Source organism: Neofelis nebulosa, chromosome 7 (genome assembly GCF_028018385.1).
Source record: "Neofelis nebulosa isolate mNeoNeb1 chromosome 7, mNeoNeb1.pri, whole genome shotgun sequence".
In the NCBI taxonomy this organism is placed as follows: Eukaryota; Metazoa; Chordata; class Mammalia; order Carnivora; family Felidae; genus Neofelis; species Neofelis nebulosa.
Window position 1 is genome coordinate 122,692,931 of NC_080788.1, and position 21,914 is coordinate 122,714,844.

At 49.4% G+C, this 21,914-nt stretch overlaps 1 protein-coding gene and 1 non-coding gene across 12 annotated transcripts in view; one reads left to right on the forward strand and one right to left on the reverse strand.

The window, feature by feature from the left end:
• Positions 1-20,484, forward strand: part of LRRC74A (leucine rich repeat containing 74A) — a 34,590-nt gene extending 14,106 nt beyond the window's left edge. For 5 of the 11 annotated variants that reach the window (XM_058739786.1, XM_058739787.1, XM_058739788.1 and 2 more), the window contains 9 exons: positions 68-117; positions 492-573; positions 5,157-5,242; positions 5,683-5,877; positions 9,155-9,250; positions 12,108-12,254; positions 14,541-14,648; positions 14,796-14,878; positions 18,687-20,482. In XM_058739786.1, coding sequence (XP_058595769.1) covers positions 68-117; positions 492-573; positions 5,157-5,242; positions 5,683-5,877; positions 9,155-9,250; positions 12,108-12,254; positions 14,541-14,648; positions 14,796-14,878; positions 18,687-18,813 — 974 coding nt within the window. In that variant the 3' untranslated portion in view covers positions 18,814-20,482. Of the gene's footprint in view, positions 1-67; positions 118-491; positions 574-5,156; positions 5,243-5,682; positions 5,878-9,154; positions 9,251-12,107; positions 12,255-14,540; positions 14,649-14,795; positions 14,879-17,235 lie in introns of all 11 variants that reach the window. The other 6 variants (XM_058739790.1, XM_058739781.1, XM_058739780.1 and 3 more) reach the window with 6 other exon arrangements.
• Positions 20,485-21,389: 905 nt separating this feature from the next.
• On the reverse strand, positions 21,390-21,496 carry LOC131518313 (U6 spliceosomal RNA). Its single transcript, XR_009265004.1, has one exon. It is a non-coding gene; the product is annotated as a U6 spliceosomal RNA (small nuclear RNA).
• Between the last annotated feature and the right edge of the window lie 418 nt (positions 21,497-21,914).

The following is a 21,914-nucleotide window of genomic DNA, read 5'->3' on the forward strand; positions in this document are numbered from 1 at the left end:
GCTAGAATGCAGGAGGGTGAGGGAGCCCTAGTCTGGACAGCATTGCAAACACCCACCTTCACTACAGGAAATAACTTCAAGGACGAAGCCGCAGAGCTGTTCTGCCAAGCCTTCTCGGTAAGTAACAAGGGGGCAGGGGCAACCCAGCCCTGTGGGGGATGGCCCTGGGAGATGTGGGGGATCTGGAGAGTGGCTCTTGGTATAGAGAAGTGAGGTCACTTGAATGTTTAGGGAGCTGGTGAGTGGCTGAACTCTGCCGATCCTGACCAAAGCGCAGCAGAGGGCGGGCTGTTTGGATGGGACTAGACCCTCCTAGCAGTCACCGACGGTTAAACAAAAAAATGCACAAGAAGTCATCTTCAGTCTAAAATCTCTAGTCCACCCAATTTTTGGTGTGTGGGAGCCCTCCATCACAACGCCCTGAGATAAGAGAGGTATTTGCGGTCACATAAAACAAAAATCACCTCTCTCTGCACCGTTTCTCTCTCCAGGCCAATTACCGAATTAAGACACTGGATCTCAGCCACAACGAATTCTCTGATAAGGGAGGAGAACACCTGGGGCAGATGCTAGGTGAGTCCCCCACGGGGGCAAGGGGCCAGCCTAGGAGAGGGCACTCAGCAGACAGTCACCTGTCAGAGCTGCATCTCCTGGTTTTTATTGTTATTGAACGTTCTGCTTATAAAAAGTGATGTAAACCACACCCCAAATACATTTAAAGTGGAGCGAGCACCTAGATGCGGGAAATAAAACTTTAAAATGATTAGAAAAACAGGGGTGCCTGGGTGGCTCAGTTGTGGCTCAGGTTATGATCTCACAGTTGATGAGTTTGAGCCCCGCGTCAGGCTCACTGCTGTCGGCATGTCAGTGCAGAGCTCACATCAGATCCTCTGTCCCCCTCTCGTTCTGCCCCTTTGCCACTCATGCTCTCTCTCAAAACAAATAACTAACTAAACAAATAAAACATTTTTTAAAAACTATAAAATGACTAGAAAAACATAACTTGCTGACCTCAAGGAAGCAAAGGATTATTAAATATGCACAGTGGGCATAAACCGTAACAAAAATGATTCATTTACTTGACAACAATAAGTTTAAAACTTATTTATGATAAAAGATTGGGCCATGTTAAAAGATAAGCGACAGAAAATAGATACTTGCAGTATTTGTAGAATATAAAAAATTTGTCTTCAGAATATTGATAAAAGATCCTACGGATCCATGACGATGATAAATACTCCCAATAAAACAGTGGTCAAGGCCTATGGACAGTGAAAACAGAAAACCAAATTCCTAAGCTCTTTAGTAATTAGAGGAATGCAAAACAAACAAAAAGATTCCCCTTGTCATCCACCGAAGCTGCAGAAATTTCAAGTGAGAGAACATCCAGTGAAGTAAACACAAGGTAAAGGCACTTTGGAGATTAGTTTGACAGTATTTAGTGAAATTAAAAATGTATTCTTTGATATAGCAATTCATCTGTGCATGTCTTGGAGAAGCTCTCACACGTACGCAGAGAGAGATGTCCGAGGAGGTTCACTGCAGATTTGTTATAAAATTTTTAAAAAGAAAGAAAGAAAGAAAGAAAGAAAGAAAGAAAGAAAGAAAGAAAGAAAGAAAGAAAGAAAGAAAAGAAAAGAAAGAACCTAAGTGTTCATTCCTGGGGAAATTAGTAAGGGGGGGGGGGCGGTCATTATGAGCGAAGGAGATGCTACTTTAGGTGGAGGAGTGAGAAAAAGCCCTACAGGGAAGGTGGCTTTTTGCTGAAACCTGAATATCAAAGAAGAGTCAGCCATGCTAAGTTCCAGAAGCACAGCATTCCAGGCTGAAAGAACAGACTGGGGGGGGGGGGGGGGGGGAGGGGCGGGGAGGAGGGTGGAACCCTGTGGCTGCAGCAGAGCAGGGGAAGGAAATGGAAGGAGGAGGTCACCAAGGTGGCCTGCAGCCGCTAAGGTCAGGCTTTGTGGGCCATGAGGTGCATGAAATCTGGATTTTATTCTCCATGTGCTGAGAAGCCATTGAAGGACGTTAATGCAGGGGAGTGACATGGCTTGATTTGCAGTTCCTCTAAGGAACTGTTTTGTGAAGTTTTACGCAGTTTTATGAAGAACACAACTGATGACAACCAGACTCTTAAATACAGAGAACAAAGTGGTGGCTGCCAGGAGCAGCAGGGGGGCGGGGGGGGGGGCGAGGAAGGGGGGCAAGGAAGGGGGGGCATGGGTGAAATAGGCAAAGCAGATTAAGAGGTACACACTTCCAGCTCATGGAGATGAAAAGTGTAACATAGAGAATATTGTCAACAGTACTGTAATAGCATTGTTTGGCGACAGATGGTGATACACTTACCATGGTAAATGCTAAGTAATGTATAGAATTGTTGAATCAATACATTGTACACCTGAAACTAACATAACATTGTATGTTAATGACACTTAAAACAAAATGGAAGAAGGGAGGCCAGTTAGGAGGCTAATGCCATAGTCCAGGCAAGACAGGACAATAGCTGGAGCTGAGGGAGGAGGTAGTGACAGAGAGGAGTGAATGGATCCAGACGTACTTTGGAAGTAAAGCCAAACCCACTTGCTGATGTGCAGAACAAAGGAAAGGGAGAAAGATAGATGCCCGGTTATTTTGTTTCAGGAAGTGGTTGGAGGGAAAACTCAGGGAGTAACAGGTATGGAGGGACATGAGTCAGGAGCCAAAATTCCCATTTTGGCCATGTGATGTTTGTGTTGCCTGTTGACATCTACATGGAGACACCTGATTTGTTATATGGGTTTAGAGCTTGGTGAGCAGATCAGGACTGGAGATACGCATCTGGGAGTTATAGGCATTCCAATGCATTTAAAACCACAGGGCGAGATGAGATCCTGGCAAGGAGTGTGGATAGAGTTGAGAAGGCAGCTGTCCCATCGCTGCCTGGGTCACTCTGACACTTTTAGGTGTACCAGAGGCAGGGAGGAGGAACCTGAGCAGGAGTGGTCAGTCAAGGAGGGGGAAGGTGAAGTATCCAGGAGCCAAGTAAGGGATTCTTTCAAGAAGGGGGAAATCTTCGGCGGGGTCAAGTGTTACTTAGTGGTTAAATAAGATGAGGTCAGAAAAGTGACCACAGGACTCGTCAACATGGAGATAATTGGTGACCTTGACAAGTGCCATGAGTGTGGAGACCCGCCCCCAGGGGGTGGAGTTGAAAATGGGACGCAAAAAAGTGAAAGGCACCTGCAGAACCCCCACTGAGAGAGGCTGCGCCAGAAAGATGGGTGATTTGAGGGCAGGAAGGTTCCCAAGGATGGAAGATGCTAATAGGAAGGAAGGAAGATAGGCGTCTGGGGAAGGAAGAGGAGATGGTGGCAGGAGCAGAATCCTTGAAAAGGCTGGCGGCCACGGAGACTGGAACCGACAGGCAGGGCGCAGCGCTAATAGAGCGAGGAGAAGGAGCGAGCATGCAGGGGCGGGGAGTCTGTCCTGTCGGGAGGGGGGAGCTCTCCCATCTCTCTGCTGCCGCCCCCTCAGGGATGTGTGAACAGCACCTTCCTGGAGAGAGGGTTCAGGCCGGCAGGTTTGAGGGAAGGAGCAAGTCTGCAAGCATTATGGGGCAATTTGAGTCCATCTGAAAACTGATTTTTAAATATTCTAAAACTAAATTTTAGGGGTGCCCGATTGGCTCAGTTGGAACCTGCGGTTCTTGATCTCGGGGTTGTAAATTCAATCCCCATGTTGTGTCTAGAGATTACTTAAAAATAAAATCTTAAAAAAAAAAAAAAACATCTAAATTTTAAAACAACTTTTTTTCTAATGTTTATTTGTTTTGAAAGAGAGAGAGAGAGCGCACACGTTTGAGCATGCCCTGCCCCGGGCAAGCTGGGGAGGAGCAGACAGGGTCTGAAGCAGGCTCCCCGCTGGCAGCACAGAGCCTGATGGGCTCCAGTTCACAAACGGCAAGATCATGACCTGAGCTGAAGTCGGTTCCTGAGTTCAAGCCCCGCATTGGGCTCTGTGCTGACAGTCCAGAGCCTGGAGCTTGCTTCGGATTCTGTGTCTCCCTCTCTCTCTTCCCCTCCCCAGTTTGCACACACACACTCTCTCTCTCTCAAAAACAAAAAAACATTAAGAAGGGAGAGAGAGAATGAGGGAGAGGATAAAGGCAGGAGAAAGTTTGTTCTCAAAATAAGATACGGTGTTCACTTTATGCAAAGTAGCTCCTGGTTGTTGACACAAGAGACCCACAACCAGCACACAGGGCACTGACCATGGAGAAGAAAATAGAGTAAGACATCGTCCTGGGCCTGAGGGTTGAAGGCCATGCCTCCCACCCAGTAAAACGTCAGGAGTGCTTCAGCGTCCTTCCAACAGTGTCCTCAGCATATCCGCCCTCCCCAATAAAAATAAGGATGATGATGTGTTTCCACATGATGTTTTCCCCAACCCTACGCAGCACATAAGGAAAAATATTTTTAAGTTAAAAAGTTCTATGCAAGTTAAAACGTCTGTGCAAGTCAGCTTCTAGACAAGCCTGATGCTGCAGCACTTACAAGTGATAGTGTCCCGAAAGCTTTCTGGAGCCACCTCTGCTCCTGAAGTTCTCCAGGAAAAACACATCACGTGGGGTCATATGCCCTGCCCACCACAGCCTCCCTCCCTAAATACAACCCCTGTTCTCCATGCTCTCTCTTCCTAGTGTAATGGTTGCACAACATTCTACCAAATGGATGTTTATTCTGTACTTTACCCTTCCCCTGTGAGTCATGAATGTTACTTTTATAAGTGATGCCATGATAAACACCTGATAAATCACTCTTCTCATATCCTGCACTGTCTCCTTAGGAAGAGCCTCAGGGTGATATTGCTGTGTGAAGGGGTACACACAGTCTGATGGCAAAATACCTGTGACCACCTCACATTTGCCAAATTGTGGCAATTTGCTTGCCACCTGCGATACAGGAGCATGATTATGTTACTACATTACTGCCAACACTGGGAATCATCTTACAATTTGGGGTTTAAATGAATAATGGAAAAATTATTGTCCCAGAGTTTTACTTTGAGTGAGTATTGAGTAGTCCTTATTCCCCAATGTCATGGCTATCTGTCAACTCTCAGAGTGGGTTCTCTGGGATTTGGGGCATGCTGAGATGATTCCCTCCCTCCTCTAGCCCTCAATATAGGACTCCAGTCACTGGATCTGAGCTGGAATCACTTCCACACACGGGGAGCTGTGGCCTTGTGCAATGGTCTCCGGGTAAGTCTCTCTCTGGCAGTGGTGTGTTGAAACCAGTGAGGATGGTCAGGGTTTCGCATCCCACCATCTTGAACCTCTTCCTCGTGACCCCCTCCTGATGAGTACACACTGAGCTCTCATCAAGTGCTTTCAAGTTGTTAGCATCCCTCCCCAATTCCTGGATGTGCCTTCTTCTTTAGGATAAATCCTACTTCAGCTGGTTCACCTTGCTGGGGTCTTGGTGTCATCTTTGGGGATACTTCAAGAGGGCAGTTTAATTAAGGGGTAAAGAATGACCAGACTCTGACTCCCCCCACTGGGAGGGATCTGACTGAGCTCTCCCTCCTGGGGGCCACTGAGCACCCAGTCTGGATGGCAGCAGGGGAGAGAAACCAGGGCCTCTTGGCTGGGTGAGTCACATGCAACCTTGAGGCTGGTGCTGTTCTTTTTCCTCCCCGGAGGCTAATGTAACCCTGCAGAAACTGGATCTCTCTATGAACGGCTTTGGGAACGAGGGGGCTACGGCCCTGGGAGAGGTCCTCAGGCTCAACAACTCCCTGGTCTACATAGACGTCAGCAGCAATGACATCAGCAACGAAGGAGTCATCAAAATCAGCAAAGGACTGGAGTTCAATGAGAGCCTCAAAGTTCTGAAGGTAAAGTCTTTACTTAAGCTGGGGATGGGCCACTTTGTGTGTGTGTCCTTGTGCATGTGTGCACGCCCATGCTTCTCTGTGCGTCCATGTTTCCATGGCACCCACGTGTCCACGCTTGTGTGCCTGCATCCGTGTATATATCTGTGCGTGCACACCCATGCATCTGTGTGTATGCATCCACATGCTTATGTGTGTTCATCTGTGTGTGTGCATCCACGTGTTTATGTGTGTTCATCTGTGTGTGTGCATCCACATGCTTATGTGTGTTCATCTGTGTGTGTGCATCCATGTGTGTGTCTATGCATCCTTGTGCCCGTGTGTGTGTATCAGTGCATGTCCCTGTGTCCTTGTGTGTCCACGCATCCGTGTGTGTGTATGTGTGTATCTGTGGGGGGAGGGTGGGGAGAGCAGGGTGATGGAGTTACATATTGCTGGAGAGAATCATTGGGAAAATTCACCTTATGTTTCACATGTGCGTAGGTTCTTGACTGTCTCTCTCCTATAAACCTAATGTCACCCTCTGCTGTCACCAGGTACATGATGTCAACTCCTAACCAGTCTTCCTTCCTCCCATCTGGGTCTCCTCCAGACTCTGCTTCACCCTGAAGCCAGAGTGTGTGTTTTGAGCAGAAGTCTGACTTCCACCCCACCCCCCATCTAGTCCCCTCCAGTTTAGACTCCCCACTCCGTGGCCTCCTGTGGTGCAAGTCCAGTTCTCTCACCCCGGTGTGCTTCTCCAGCCTCAGTTTACCCCATGCTCTCCCTTGTTGTCCAGCCACGGCCTCGGGGGTTTCTTTCAAGATTCTTCCTTATACTCTCATTTCAGTGACTAGTTGACTGGTCACCTCCACTGGTGTGAGAGCTTCCTGAGAGCGAACACTGTGTTTGGTCCTGCCCATTACTATTCCCCCCGGGCCTAGCTTAGTGCTGGGCATATAGGAGATGCCTGATGAATGTCAGCTAAGTGAATGAGTGGATCCATCTTTCATTTTAAGTTGATTGGCTTATAGACGCTAATGTATAACATGGCAGCTCCTGGGTCGTTGGAAAACAGAAGAAAGATGAGGACTTCCACTACCGGCTCCCCTTTCTGGGGCTCCTGCCGTGAGCCAGGGGCAGACAGGTGGTTTGCTGCTGGCTCACAGCCCGACCCTCCGACGTGCGCTCCACTAGCTCCCCTGTCAGATGAGAAAGCTGAGGCTCTGTGACTTGCTCGGGTGATGTAACTCGAGAGGCAAGGAAGTTGGCCTTGCCAGGCTTCCCTGCTGCAGTTCAAATTCCTCAAGATGTGGGGGCGATTCGGGAGGACCACATGTGTGGGGGTGCTGGTGGAGAAGGACGGGAGTTAGAAATCAGCGATAGGGCGCCTGGGTAGCTCAGTCGGTTAAGCATCTGACTTCGGCTCATGGTGGTTTACAAGTTTGAGCCCCGCATCAGGCTCTGTGCTGACAGCTCGGAGCCTGGAGCCTACTTCAGATTCTCTCTCTCTCTCTCTCTCTCTCTCTTTGCCTTTCCCCCACTTATGCTCGCTCACTCTCTCTCTCTCTCTCAAATATAAATAAAAACATTTAAAAATTAAAAAAAAAAAAGAAATCAGCAACAATGAGCTGCCATCCGAGAGGACAAGCACCTTAGAGCTGCGAAGAGGAAGTCAGATTGCCAGCACTGGAGGGAGCATGGTGACTGTCTAGTGACAGGGAGAGCTGGGAACGAGGCCTGGGAGTGGGAGGAGGAGTAACTCAGAGAAGAGAGACTGATGCAGCCTGCCGGTGGCTCAGCCTCCGTGGAACCATGAAGCCAAGGAAAGTGCAGAGAACCTGCATCTTCCAAGATTGAAAGGTTGCCTCCACAAAATGGCAATAGGGATTTTCTCTAATTGGTGGTGCTACTGGTGATTTTAACATTTTTTTCTACCTCTTTTTGGATTTTTTCTATAATGACCATGCATCATTGTTTAAATGTTTAAACACGTTGTCCCGTGTTTAAATATACTTAAAATTTGTAAATGTTTTAAAATGAAAGAAAAAAATTTTATTGATTTATTTTTATTTTTTAAATAGGCTCCATGCCCAATGTGGGGCTCGAACTCATAACCCCAAGATCAAGAGTCACGCGCTCTACTGACTGAGCCAGGCTCGCACCCCAAGAAAAAGTTTTAAACACATCAAGTGCCACCCTCCTTTCCCTACTCTTGGAAAAATAATGATGTTCCCAGGGAAGGGAGTCAAGCAAAGGATTCTAGAAGCTAAGCCCTACGAAGTCTGTGTTTTCGCTCTGGAGTCCATCAGAGCCCGGGAGACACCTGACACATAGTAGATACTCAAGGTTTTGGCTGCCTCATCAAGAAGCCACCCTGTGGAAAGCCTTCAACAGGCTTAACTAACATTCGTTTGCTGCTTACTATGTACCAAGCACTCTCTTGAATACTTTGCTTGAATTGATTTATTGGATCCTCAGAGTAGCCCTAAGTGATAGGTGCCCAGTGGCCAGGGAAATAACCCAAGGCCCGAAAGCTAGTAAGCAGAGCCACTGGGATCTATGTTCCTTGCTGTGAAGCACCACACCAAGCTTCATTGGCTCCCAGCCCCATTGGAATAATGCCCTGAGTGCTTAGCTAAGTCCACATGGTCCCCGTGATCTGGCCCAGCCCTGTTCTGTGGCCTCGTTCTTTCTGCTCCTGCTCATGAAATGTTTGCTATTGCCCAAACACCTCTGCACCTTTGCACTTGCCTCCCCTTTGCCTTCTTTGGTGCATCTCATTCCCTCCTCTGGTCCTAGCCCTGCTTCTTCAGACCAGAATAATCCCTATTAGTCCCGCAAGGCTTAGTTCCAGTGTCCCCTCCACTGTACCAGATGCCCCTTTCCTTGCTCCTGCAGTACCAGTGTGTACCTCTCTGTCACTGCCCTCCCCACACGTCTGATGCTATGTGCTTGTTTGCCTGTGTCCCCCTCTAGAGTGTAAGCTACGTGAGGGCAGAGAGCTTGTCACATCTGCCTGTGCATCCCTTAGCACTCAACCCAGCAACCGGCACATGGCAGGCCTCCAATAAATGTTTGCTGGATGGATGGATGGATGGATGGATGGATGGATGGATGAGCAGTGAGATGGGTAGGTGGATGGATGACTGGACAAACAGACAGGGAGACAGATGCCTACAGAGGAGTCTGGGTGGAAGATAGAGATTACAATTTGATGGGAAGAAATGGAAGCCACACTCTGAGCCAGGCTCTCCTCTAGCCAGCTCGTCCTCCTTCTGTCTCGCCCCTCCTCCCACAGCTTTTCCTGAACCCTGTGAGTATGGATGGGGCTACGTTACTTATCCTGTCCATCAAGAGGAACCCCAAATCCAAGATGGAGGAGATTGACATTTCTGTAAGTGATTAGATCGTGGTTGCTTGCACCAGGGAGCATGCCAGGTACCACGGCCACGCTATGTTGGCAGGTGGCAACAGCTCTGTCCCCTCATGGGCCCTCACACAAATACTCCATGAAAAGGTCACTTCTTCTGGAGTACGACTTGGCCTTCTCTTGGGGTCCTTTTAATAGGAGTAGCCATTCGGTCGATAACATTGTGGTGTGAAATCATTTACCAGATCCTGATGGGTCTAAGAGCAGAAACACCAGAATCAAAGGTGAGAGGCCCCCAGAACAGAATTTGTTCACTGCCACCTTTGCTGATGGACAGCCCTGGGTCCCAGAATGGTTTCAGAATCATAGAATTTTTAACTTTTTTGTTATTGATTGATTGATTGATTTAGAGAGCATGCATGAGCATGTGCAAGTGGGGGAGGGGCAGAGAGAGAGGGAGAGAGAGAATCCCAGGCAGGCTTTGCACTGACAGCACAGAGCCCAATGCGGGACTCAAACTCATGAACCATAAGATCATGACTTGAGCTGGAGATGGATGCTTAACTGACTGAGCCACCTAGGCACTCCCAGAATCACAGAACTTTTAGAATCTGAGTCCTAAAACACGTAATAACTTGTATGCTTATTTTGTGACTTGGCTGACTGAGTAGAATTTGAGGGTAAGGCCCCCTGGTGGAGGAGGAAGGCCTGAGGAGGTGACTTCACTGGACCAGGTATTCTTGCCTGAATCCTCAGAGAGGTGGTAGCTGGTAAAAACAATATCCTAGACCCGCCCCCCACTTTATACGGTTTCCCCCCAAAGGGATTTTATAGGCTTCGGCTCATTTGATCCTTCTCTGGGAGGCAGGTAGAGTGCACCCATGTCCTAGAGCTGTTCAAACCACACAAATGTATTGTCTCACCGTCCTGTCAACCAAAGCCCAAGATCAAGGTCGTGGTAGAACTGGTTCCTTCAGAGGACCACGAGGAAGAATGCGTGCTGTGCTCCTGCCAGCTCCTGGTGGTTTGGTGGCAATCTGTGGTGTTCCTCGGCTTGGTGGGAGCATCGTCTTGATTTCTGTCTTTAGCTTCAAATGGCGCTCTCCCCATGTGCACGTCTGTCTCTGTATTCAAATGCCCCTTTTTAAATTTTTTTTTTAACGTTTATTTATTTTTGAGACAGAGAGAGACAGAGCATGAACAGGGGAGGGGCAGAGAGAGAGGGAGACACAGAATCTGAAACGGGCTCCAGGCTCTGAGCTGTCAGCACAGAGCCCGACGCGGGGCTCGAACCCACGGACCGCGAGATCGTGACCTGAGCCGAAGTCGGACGCTTAACCGACTGAGCCACCCAGGCGCCCCAGGACTTCAACATCTTTTTGATGGGAACACAATTCAACCCATAACGAGAACTTTCCCTCATTTTCCCATTTTACATACAGGGAAACTGAAACAGAGAGGTTGGATCACTTGCCCAGGAATACACAGCAAGTGAAAAGCACAACAAAGAGTAAAGCCGAGGCTTCTGCCTCCCACTCTAGTGCAGTGTTAAAGTCTTGTTGTGTTATTTTAAAGCCACACAAATATGACGTTTTGCCAAGATTTCAATGCCTTACAATTATATCAGTGATGATATTTTGAATATTTAAACCCAAACACCTTGGAACTTAAATAATAAGTAAAATTTGGACTTAGGTTTGCCACAGATTATAAAACATTAGAAAAACATACCTGCTTTTCTTTTCAGTCTGTCCCCTGGTTCAGTCTGTTTCTCCTTAGGGGGCTTCTCTCTATGCTCATCCTACAGCTCTGACCTTGTACCCCTGAGGCTGCCTTAGCTCCCACCCCACCCTGCCTCTGGGTCTCAGTTATGTGTCCAGATTTTGTTGGCACTTGCTCTCCCTCCTTCCCCCCGCCCCCAGGGCAGGTTGGAAGGCATGGAGTCAGTCACTGTCTTGGTGTCTAAGGGAACATTAGAAATGGTGCTGTTTAGGCCCCAGATGGCACAGAAACCCACAAGCTGGGATCACACTGGCATTTTACAAGCCTGCCAGGACAGACAGGTCTGAATTACACTTTTCCTTCTCTTTTATCATCTCTCCTGATGTAACTCTAAACAGTGTTGGAATTCCTTCACTGCTTCTAGAACTTTCTCTAGAATATCTACAAATCAGGATGGGGGAAGCCGTCAGCCCTTTAACACGAGTTTCATTATTTGAAGTGGCAGAAGTGGTCAGAACCACATCTAAGGAGTGAAGCAGGCTGACTGAACCAGTGAAGGCCCAGTTTGGTCAAACACTGCTTCATAGACCATGTCTTCTCCTGTGGCCTACAACCCAGCTCTGAGGGCACTTCCAAAAGGGGAGTTCCCAATGGGTTTTCAGCCAGGACAGGTGGTTGGAATGAGGGATCCTCGTCCGGGGCACCTGCTCCCAAGACCAACACTGGTGTAGAAATGGACATTTTAGGACATTTGCCTCAGGACCAGTCTCCTAACCCCATAGCTGTGTCTCATCTGTCCCATGCAGACACCGATGCTCGCCATCTAAGAGCAGAGCCGAGCTGACCGTGTGTGACACAGGCTGCTGGCACTCGACTAGGACATCTGATCACACTCATGTGCAAACTTTACAAGTCAAATCACAAGCCCTAGGAAAGATGAACTCTCCCAGTCTAGAAGCAGCACTGCAGAACAAGCTGGAAAAGACCAAACAAAAACAAACAAACAAAAAACAAAAAACGGAAAAAAAAAAACCTCTCTGCCTTTGGCTTGGATGGGGCGGCTGGTCTGCAGGGGGGTGGGGGATGGGCGTGGGGGTGGAGGTGTTACAACAGCAGGCGATGCCTTCCTCACGATGGGTCCCCTCTCTCCCCTCCTCAGAATGTGCTGGTGTCTGAACAGTTCGTAAAAATATTGGATGGGGTGTGTGCCATCCACCCCCAGCTGGACGTGACGTACAAGGCAGTGCAAGGCTTCTCTGCCAAGAAAGAGCTGCTCTTGTGGACAAACCCCATGAAACTGATCCAGGTGAGCCCTTGCTTTCCTCTCAGAGACCCCAAGGACCAGCGTCTCCCCTCCCCCGAAGTGTCTGCACAGTCCTCTCTGACAAGGAATGTCTCAGACATGGAATATTCCCTGTGGATGTTGGGTCCCCTCAGCAGGAAGAGGGGCTCTGGGATCTGGGTGAAGAGGGAGGGGCTTGGAACAGGATGGTTTCCACCAGCCAGGATCCTCCACCTGTTAATGTGCGGCTGAAGGCAAGTCGCTGTGCTCTCTGTGCCCCATTCTCTTCACCTGGAAAATGGGCATAACGATAGGACTCACCCCGGGAGGGCTGCTGTGAAGATTGAATTCTACAACACACAAGAAGTGCTTAGAGCAATGCCTGGCCAATAATAAGCGCCCAACAAAAGCCAGCTCTTTCCAATAGCCAGTAAGGATGCCAAGACACCCCTGTGGTGAAGACAGCTGTTCGGTGGCTCCAGCTAAAGTGGGACCCTCAGATCCTTTATATCCAGTGGTGACCTGCCCCTGGCTCTAGTCTTAGATCACAGGAGGCAGATAAAGCCATGGAAATGAAAACCCAGACAATTTTAGAGCTGCCAGGGAGCTCCTCTGGTCTGACCACCTCACAGAGTAGCGCCCAGCCCAGGCTGGTGTTCCCATGCCTGGCTCTCACTGGAGGCAGAGTTGACGGGGAAGCTGGATACAGACCTCTTGCTACCTGGGGTGATACCCGTGCAGATGTAGATTCTAGAGGACATGTGCCGCTGGGGCTACCTCCTGCCCCTTGGTTGGTCTGCTCTGTGCCTCAGTTTCCAGGACTAAACAGAAGAGCTCTGCATGGCAATTATTGTTGTGTGGAAAGTTCTAGAAGGCAAGGGGGGTATCGAGTACCTTCACAAGTCAGATGACATCAGTTGGAACCGAGGGGACACCTGTTTTGCAAGGGATGGAGATCTCGGATGGAAAGCGGGGGCCCCACCCCTGCTTAAAACAGCATAGAAATCTCTAGGGATCTCATAGGAATCTCAGATTAGAAACCGAGCCAGATATGCGATGTAAAACACAGTCCTTCCCCTCTGGGGAGAGAGGACAGGCAACAATCTGGTTGCAAAGATGGGACAGAAGCAGTAACTTCTCATAGAAAGCATCATACGATAAATAATAAATGAGTGACCAAGGCAGCAAATACCATCTGAATCCAGATTAGAGGCCACTGTGGGATTAGGCAAACAGAAAGGGACATGTCCTGGGGAAGGGTCTTGAAGAGCAAGAAAGAATTCAGGTCAGTGACAGTGACAGGGAGGGAGTTCTGGGGAGAGGGTTCCCACTAGCAGAGGAGCAGAGCAGGGTGCACACAGTGTGCTTGGGAGATGGGAACAGAACCATGTGGCTCCAGCAGGAGAACCGTGTGGTTCCAGGCTCCTGCAAAGCCTGGAAGCCAAGGCTACCCAGGGAGGCTGGGGCTAGATGTGGCGGTCCTCAGATTCTAGGCTCAGGGCTGGGGTTGGATTCCACAGGGAGCGGGAGCCAGCTACAGTTGCGGAGCAGTGGGTAAGGTGAATCCGGTAGGACCAAAGAGTAACCTTTCAGGCAATGGGGAGGGAAATAAACTGAAGGGGGTAAATATGAGAGTGGGAATGCTAATGAAGGCACTATGATAGTATTCTCCGTGTGCTAACTAGTATTCTAGAATGGTGCCTTGCCTGAGGATAGCAGTGGAAGTGGAGGGACAGATGTAGGAGATCCCCTAATGGGAAGCTCCAGGATTTGGTAAATGGCTGGGCACATGGTGCATGTGGGCAAGTATGCGTGTGTGTGTGTGTGTGTGTGTGTGTGTGTGTGTGTGTGTGTGTGCTGGGAGAAGGGAGGCCTGTGATGATAGGAGAGAGCCAATGATAACTCCAAAACGTCAAGCCCAAGGGACTAAAATAAAGGTGGTGACGCTGCCACCACAGGGAGGTCTTCTGTAGCCCCACCCTCTCCACCTACCCATCCCCCCTGGTTCCCGGAAATCCAGCCCCACAAGATTTCCCCCTGTTTCTCTGCACTAGCTCTCACTCAGCTCCAGGCCTGTGCACGTGCAGGTTCCTCTGCCTGGAACACCCTTCTTCCTGTCCTCAGTGTCGTACTCATTCCTACTCTTTCTCTAGGTCTCTATTCAAGTTCACCTCCTTGGGCCTGCCAGGTCTGGGAGCCTGGGCCACCTTTTGGCGGAAGGTGGCAGTGGAGGGTGGGGATGGGGTAGGGTGTTGTTAACAGATGTTACAAAGTCAAGTATTTGCTTCTGGTGTCTCCGGTTTCTCTCAGAGCTATGCAGACCAGCACCAAATCACGGTCATAGACTTCTTCAAGAGCTTGAACCCTAATGGAAGAATGATGATGTCTGTGGGTGACTTCCGGAAAGCTATGATACAGGTGTGCTGAACCCTAGTGGCAATAGCCAGTGTGGGGTGTGTGTGTGTGTGTGTGTGTGTGTGTGTGTGTGTGTGTGTGTGTGTTTAGGCCTGGGAAGGGGTAGGCAGAGAGCTCCATTGACTTTGCATGTTCCATCCACTTCTTCAGCAGGACAAGGTCCCTATGAACCCGTACCAAGTCAGGGAGCTGATAAAGAAGCTGGCTGAGAAGACAGGCATGGTGAACTTCAGGTCAGTCTAGGCCCAGCGCCCGTCTTATCCTGCTTCTGCCCCAGGCAGGCCCCCAGTTCTCTATAAGGCGTCCCAGTGGTATCTACATTTGATCAGGTACAGCCTCCCCTGAAGCAGCTGGCCGCGCCCTCCCTGGCTTCCGAGGCTGGCCCCACTGTCTGCCCTCCTCCTCAACTTCCAATTCACCCTCCCAGCAGAGCTGCAGCCTCAACCGTGTGCTGTTGGCTGTGGGACCAGATTCTGGGGACACAGTGTCAAAGCCAAGTAGGAGGGGACATAACAGAGCACGTGGGTAGGCCCTGGCGTGGTGAGAGGTCTGTGGCAGGTGCCTGGGTAGCTCAAAGAGGAGGATTACTCGGGCAGGAAACAAGGGTGGAAGCGTGAGCCTCACGTGGCTGGGAAACTGCAGCCACTCAGCTCTGCTGTGGCCTAGGGGATGATGCCGTTGTGACTTGGGCTCAATTCCTTAAGGAGACAGGAAAGGGCCTGTGTAACAGTAAGAACTGTAAGAACACCTGTGAGCCCCTACCTCCTTGGGCCAAGTACTCTGTGGGGCCCCAAACCTGCCCAGGTGCCTGACGCTGTGGTCGCCCATATGTGGCCCAGGTGCCCGGCACTGTCATGACCCATATGTGGCCCAGGTGCCCGGTTCTGTCATCACCCGTACGCGGTGAAGGATGAAGGCTCCCAACTGACCCAGCAACCTCTTGTCTTAGACACCAGTCCTTAGGGAGCTCTATCAGAGGGACCCCCCTCTGGTCCTGCCCCCCGAGCCTCCCCACCCTGGACCTCTGTTCTGTGCCCTCTTCAATACTTGCCATGGGGAGAAACCAAGGCAAAGATAGGAAAGGCAGCCGGACCCATCTGCACACCTTGCTTCTAGGGAGGGGGCAGCTCTTCACAGGGCTCTTAGTCTCCAAGTGTTTAGAATGGGGTGTAACCACAGCACCCAAGCGGCTTTGTAAGGATAGAGTAGGGACAATGTGCCTAAGAGGCTGGCACACGTCACCCAGCAAGGGGGCTCGTTCTGAAGATGTCTCAGGCTTGCACGTCCCCCACACCGCATCTCTGTCCTGAAACTCCCCACCTGTCCCCCCTAAAGTGGTGCTTGTTGTCCTTGGGAAGCTGGTGGGAAGTGCCCAGGCAGAGGCCAAGAGACCAGGTTCCAGGTCCAGCAAACCCTTCAGCTTTGCAGATGAGGTCAAGTGGCCATCAAGAGGCAATACTGGGGTCTGGGTCCCCGTGTCTTGGGAACTGAGGGGGCGGTCTCTCGTGGGCACCTCAAATTGTCCCTCAGCTCTATTCTCATTGAAGAGCAGAGCGGTCATTTTTATTGTTGCGTGAATTTTTTATTTTAATTTTTGTTACAAATAATATCTACTTGTAAAAATTCTAAATCCACAGAAGTATAGCAAGAAGAAAGTGAAGGTTCTTTTTTTTTATTTCTTCTCCACGGTACATGCCGCCTCCCATGAACAGTCCCAGCGCACATTTCCGTGCCTTTCCCATACTTGCCATCGAGTGTGCACGTGTGCGTGCACACCTGAGTGTGTGTGGTGTAGTGGTTTAAAACGTGGGCTCTGAGGCCAGACTGCCTGAGTTCCAAGCCCAGCTCCACTCCTGTGCACGTTACCCAATCTCCGTAAGCTTCAATTTCCCCATCTGTCCTGTAGAGCTTATAATAGTACCCATGACATTGGAGCTTTTGAGGAGTAAATGGATTAATGCCTGTAAAGCATTTAGAACATTACCTGGCATGTGCTAGGCTCCGAGTACACATATGTTTTATTATACATTATTGTACCCTCACACTGACAAACACACGGTTTCTTGTTTATCCTAAATAGAATCATGCTATCACGTTCCTCTGAATTTGCTCTGCCTTCCAGTATGTCTTGGCAATCTTTCCGTGTTTGTGCATTTAGATCCATCTCAGTCTTTTTTAACTGCCGCGTGCTATTTCATAGCACAGAAGTCTCCTTATTTATCTCATTGTTAGGGACATTTAAATTATTTCCATTGTTTTGCTACTACAAATAATACTATACCCAGCATCCTTTTGTAGATGGTGTTTGCCCACACATGCTTCTCTAACAAGGTGGAGCGGATCCAGGGCAATCGCTGGGCCAAAGGGTGTGCACATTCTAAATTTCAGTCGACTGCTAAACCCTTCCTTGCCAATGGCAAAAACCGATTCTTCTGCCCCCTCCCCGGGCTGACACCAAAACTTACCCATGTTCAACCCTCCTGCTGCGATGGGTTTACAAATGATCCTGCTTGGATTTGAGTCTGCCTAAACACTCCCTTCAATCAGGCGGCATTGGCACTCAGCATTATCCCCTTACCTTTCAAACCAGTTTCCTAAAAACAGAGAAGCGGTAGCAACAAGTCTGGTCTGAGAAGAAGTCGCCGCGACGGAGAGGTCCTGGCAAGTCGATTGGTGGCATTCAGGAGGCGAAGATCTGTTCTGAAACCTCCGTAGACAAACACCAAGGCCAGACTGCGAGCGAGCCAATAAAGTCTGCCTGGGTCCCCACGTCTCTGGGCTGTAGGTGGCGTGCCCCCGCCCCCACCCCCCCCCCCCCAACTGGAGCAGCGCCCTTTGGTTTTGGCGACCAGCAGGGGGCGCATCCTTGGTGGCCTTAGTAGGAGCCGGAAAACAAATTGGGAATGCAATGGCGTTGCTAGGCAGCAGGAAAAGAGCGGGGGGGGGGGGGGGGGGGCGAGTGGGGCTTGGAGATCAGTGCACAAAGGCAGTCATCCTAGTAAATGTAAACTGTATCCAGGAGAGAGATTTCGGAGACACCGGAGGCAGTGGAGAGGGAGCAGATGCTCAGGAACAAGGACGGGGTTGGAGGGGGTGCTGCTTTAGAAGCAAATGCTGAGGGGTCATGTGGAGAGAGCCCAGGATGGGAGACAGAGAGACCTGGCATGTAGTCATAGCCCAGCGCCACCTCGCCACCTGAGCGTGGAGCCTTACGCTTCCATCGGAAAAAAGTAGGACAGCCGAAATTAAGGCTTCCCAATCTGTTCTGGGAATCTACTGTTCTACATTTCTTTTTAAAATTCCTTGGAAGCTAAGGAGACACGAATTGCTGAGCACAAGAGCAGGGATAGTCAAGAACAGCATGCGCTGAGCAGGTGCGGGGATGGGTAACTGGCCGGTTCTGATTAGCCCCGCCAGTCGTCTCTGTGGATGCACAAGGGCAGGGACTGAATCACACATCTCTGTACCACCGCACAGTGCCTGACACATAGGAGATGCTCAATAAAGACCTATGGGGTGAACAAACACATTCACCTGGCAATTTTGGGGGGCAAGTGGTGGAAAAGTGGGAAAGTTTGGGGGTGACCAGGAACCGACCCTTTAGAGCCCTGATGTGTGATGCATGCTGAAACGGCATCTCGGAATCCAGTCACTGCCTTTGGCTTTCCCTTTGCTTCACCAGGGCTGGAGTGGAGGCTGAGGCCTCTCTGCCCATGTGGCAGAATCATTATTTGAAATAATTTATACCCCCTCCCCGCAGTGCATTTTCCCCTTTCCCTTCCTTATTCAAGGTCTTAGCCTGAAATTGAATTTCCATTAATTGGGTGACAGAGGGGCTCAGAGTCAAAATTAGGATAATAAAAGAAAATAAAGAAATGCACTAAGGGGTTCGTGGGCTGAAACTCACATCTCTCATACTTGTCAGGGTATGTAGATGTCTTTGACTCCACAAATAAATCGAATCCCCTTAAAATCAGGAGCCGTGTCATTTAGGTTTATTATAATCTATAAATTTCCCCCACCAAGTCTCTTGTCCAGCAGCTGCTGGTGTCTGGGTGGAGCCCTGAGGATTATGAAGCCAGGGGGTATCAAAAATTGTGGACTATGTTATGGATCAATAAAAACAGCAAAGTTTTCTCCAGATGCTTTTAATGTATCTCTTGCATAAAAATGAAAGGCAGCAATTTTCTGATCAAATGTTATGTTTTGTTTGGGTAGCTTTGGGGAAATTATGGAGATATAGGGAAGCTAAAATCCACCCCCTCGCCCCCAATCCTCCAGGCCAACCCTCAACATTACCAATCCCAAGAAAGTGAAGGACGACAGAGTCAAAACCTGCCTGCAACAGTCTGGGAACCTTCCCAAAGTTGGAGTAATTCCGACTAGTGGCCACTAGGTGTCAGGTCAGCTTCAAATTCCTGGCGAACACACTGCTTCCAGATCCTTACAGAACGCTTTGCAGCCTTTGTACTTTCTGTGATCTCCCAAACTTCTGCCCACCACCCCCCCAAAAGCCCGACACATGAAATCTGAGCCCCGGAGTGTCCAGCAGCCTGACACTTGGGCAAACCTCTCCAACGCTCAATGTCCTCGTTGTGAATTGCGGTTTCTAACTGCGAACTTCGCACCCGTGCTGTGAGGCAGAAAATCAGGGGTGGGCGGGTAAAAACTCCGTAAATATTCAGTCCCCTCCCCCAGTCAGCCCACCCTGGAGCCGAGCAAGACAAGAAGAGACAGTGTTTCATTTGGGTAGGAGTGCGCGAGGAACTCATCCTCTGACCATCAGCTTGCCCAGTCTGGAGGCTGGTGGGCGGGAGCTGCAAACCCAAGGTGGAGGTAGAGGAATCTTGCAAAGTAGGAGAGGCCAGCAGGTCAAAATGACCCAGAGGCATTGGACTACACGCCCAGCACTGAAGGAGGTCCGGCTGCAAGCGAGGGAATCAGCACCTGGCTGTGCCCCTCCTAACCTGCCCTAACTCGGTGAGCGTCATGTGGTAGGTTTTTGTTCCTCACAGAAACCCGGTGCAGGAAGAGTTTATTATCCTATTTTACAGTTGGGGAAACGGATGCATGGAGAAGTTAAGCATCTCACTCAAGCTTTCTTGCTAGTAAGTGGGGAGGCGGAGATGCAGGCCCTAACAATATAGCTCTGGCTCCCTGGGGTCTTAACCACTGTGCTTCCCTGCCCCCTGCAGCTTCTGTGCTGCAGCTCCACATCCAGACCTCGGAGTTTAAATGCACTTACTCTGTCTACACTGTGTCTACAACAGAGTGAGGAACAACTAGATTGATAAGCAAGCAGGAGCTGCAGGCCAGGAGGGAGGCAAAGGCGGAAGATACTGTTCTAGTGTGGCTGATTGCTGAAGGTCAGGTTGACAGGCCGTCCCTGCTCCCAGTATTGATCAGAAATTGTGCCAGGGAGGTAGGATGGGAGGACAGAAGGAAGCACATGGAAAGCACTGTGCACCCGCATCTTAAAGCAGTTAAGCATACGGGGTTCTGGCACCGGACATTTTGAGGTTTGAATTGCGCCTGGCTTTCCCACTTAGCTCTGTGACTTTGAGCCAGTCACTCAACCTTTCTGAATCTCAGTTTCCTCACCCGTCAATAGAAATGATAATGGTCTCCCCTCCCCCACAATTTAATGAGATTGTGCCGGTGAAACCCAAGGCCTAGCATACAATAAGTGCTTCCTATAAGGATGACCTCATCACAGTGGCTTTCCTTTCCGAGAGGTGGGGGGCGGGGAGGCCTAGGTCCTGCAGGGCACAAGAGGGGCCACACCAAGCAGCCATCTTTGAAATATCTAAGTACTGGGCCTTTTTTTTTTTTTTTTTGGATTTGGGTTCTGTTTTATTTTGATTTTTGTTTTTGTTTGGTTTTGTTATTTATTTAAATCAATTGAATTTTGGGAAATATCTGCTAATGATAATGACATTAGCTTTACAATCCTTTGCATCAACAGCACTGACAATGGTTAATTACTCAGAACCAATTACTGAGGCCACTCTAAGACCAGGACATTAAAACCGTATCATCAGCACCCAGCACACTAACCCCCTGTTCTGGAAGGCTAGGCATCCATTTTTGTCTTCAGTTTCAGATCATTAGGATATAGGACAATTTCTAACAATCCTGTATTCTTGAGGGCTATTAAAATGCAGATCTTGTAGAATTATCAATAACGCTGTGTCTATATTGAGCTTATGATATGGAAGACCAATGGAAGGTCAATAAAAGCTACAATTATATTATTCTTGCCAGATTTCTGCACAAGATAATTCTTTTTTTTTAAGTTTGTGTGTGTGTGTGTGAGAGAGAGAGAGAGAGAGAGAGGGCTTGAGCAGGGGAAAGCAGAGAGAGAAGGAGAGAGAATCCCAAGCAGGCTCCACACTGAAGCATGGAGTACAATGCAGGTCTCAATCTGACAAACCTGGGATCATGACCTGAGCCAAAATCAAAAGTCAGATACTCAACCAACTGAGACACCCAGGCACCCCTACACAAGATGATTCTACACCAAAATCAATGTTACCACTCTTGGGATTTCCTTTCCCCTTCTTAGCTGTGGCCTCTCTGGGTCCCCCAGATAATTAAAGAAACCAAAGGCAGATTGGCTTACAGACACAGTTTGGCTCACTGATAATGTAACCCATCTCTAAATTTAAGATGCATGCATGCACGTGCACACATATACACATATGCACATGTCCCCACACACACTGAACCATCTACAAATTTGAAAAAAATATGGAACGCTTCACGAATTTGCGTGTCATCCTTGCGCAGGGGCCATGCTAATCTTCTCTGTATCGTTCCAATTTTAGTATATGTGCTGCCGAAGCGAGCACTAAGTACTGGGCCTTTGAAACGTCATGGGAAGCATTCTCATCTCAGGGTTTGGTTTAAGGCTTGCATCAGATCAAAAGAATTCGTCCAGAATCTTAGGAATTAGAGGGAGGAGGGCGGACCAGGGACTAGCAGCGCCATGTGGACAACGCAGGGGACACGGTAAAGAGCTGGCATTTTTCTTGGCTGCTGAGGTCCAAACCCCTCTCCCTGGGCTGGGAATGCCTCACCTCGGGGGAGGGGTGGCTGTGACTTGCAGCCGGGACCTAGGATCACACCTCCACCAGAGGCTCAGAACGAGAATCCAGAGCTAGCATCCCCAAAAACCAAAGGCCACAGTGAATTCTCTCTAACAGCTGCAACACGGCAGCTGGATGCGTGGCCTCAGAGCAGTGGCAGCTGCGTGGCCTCAGAGCGGTG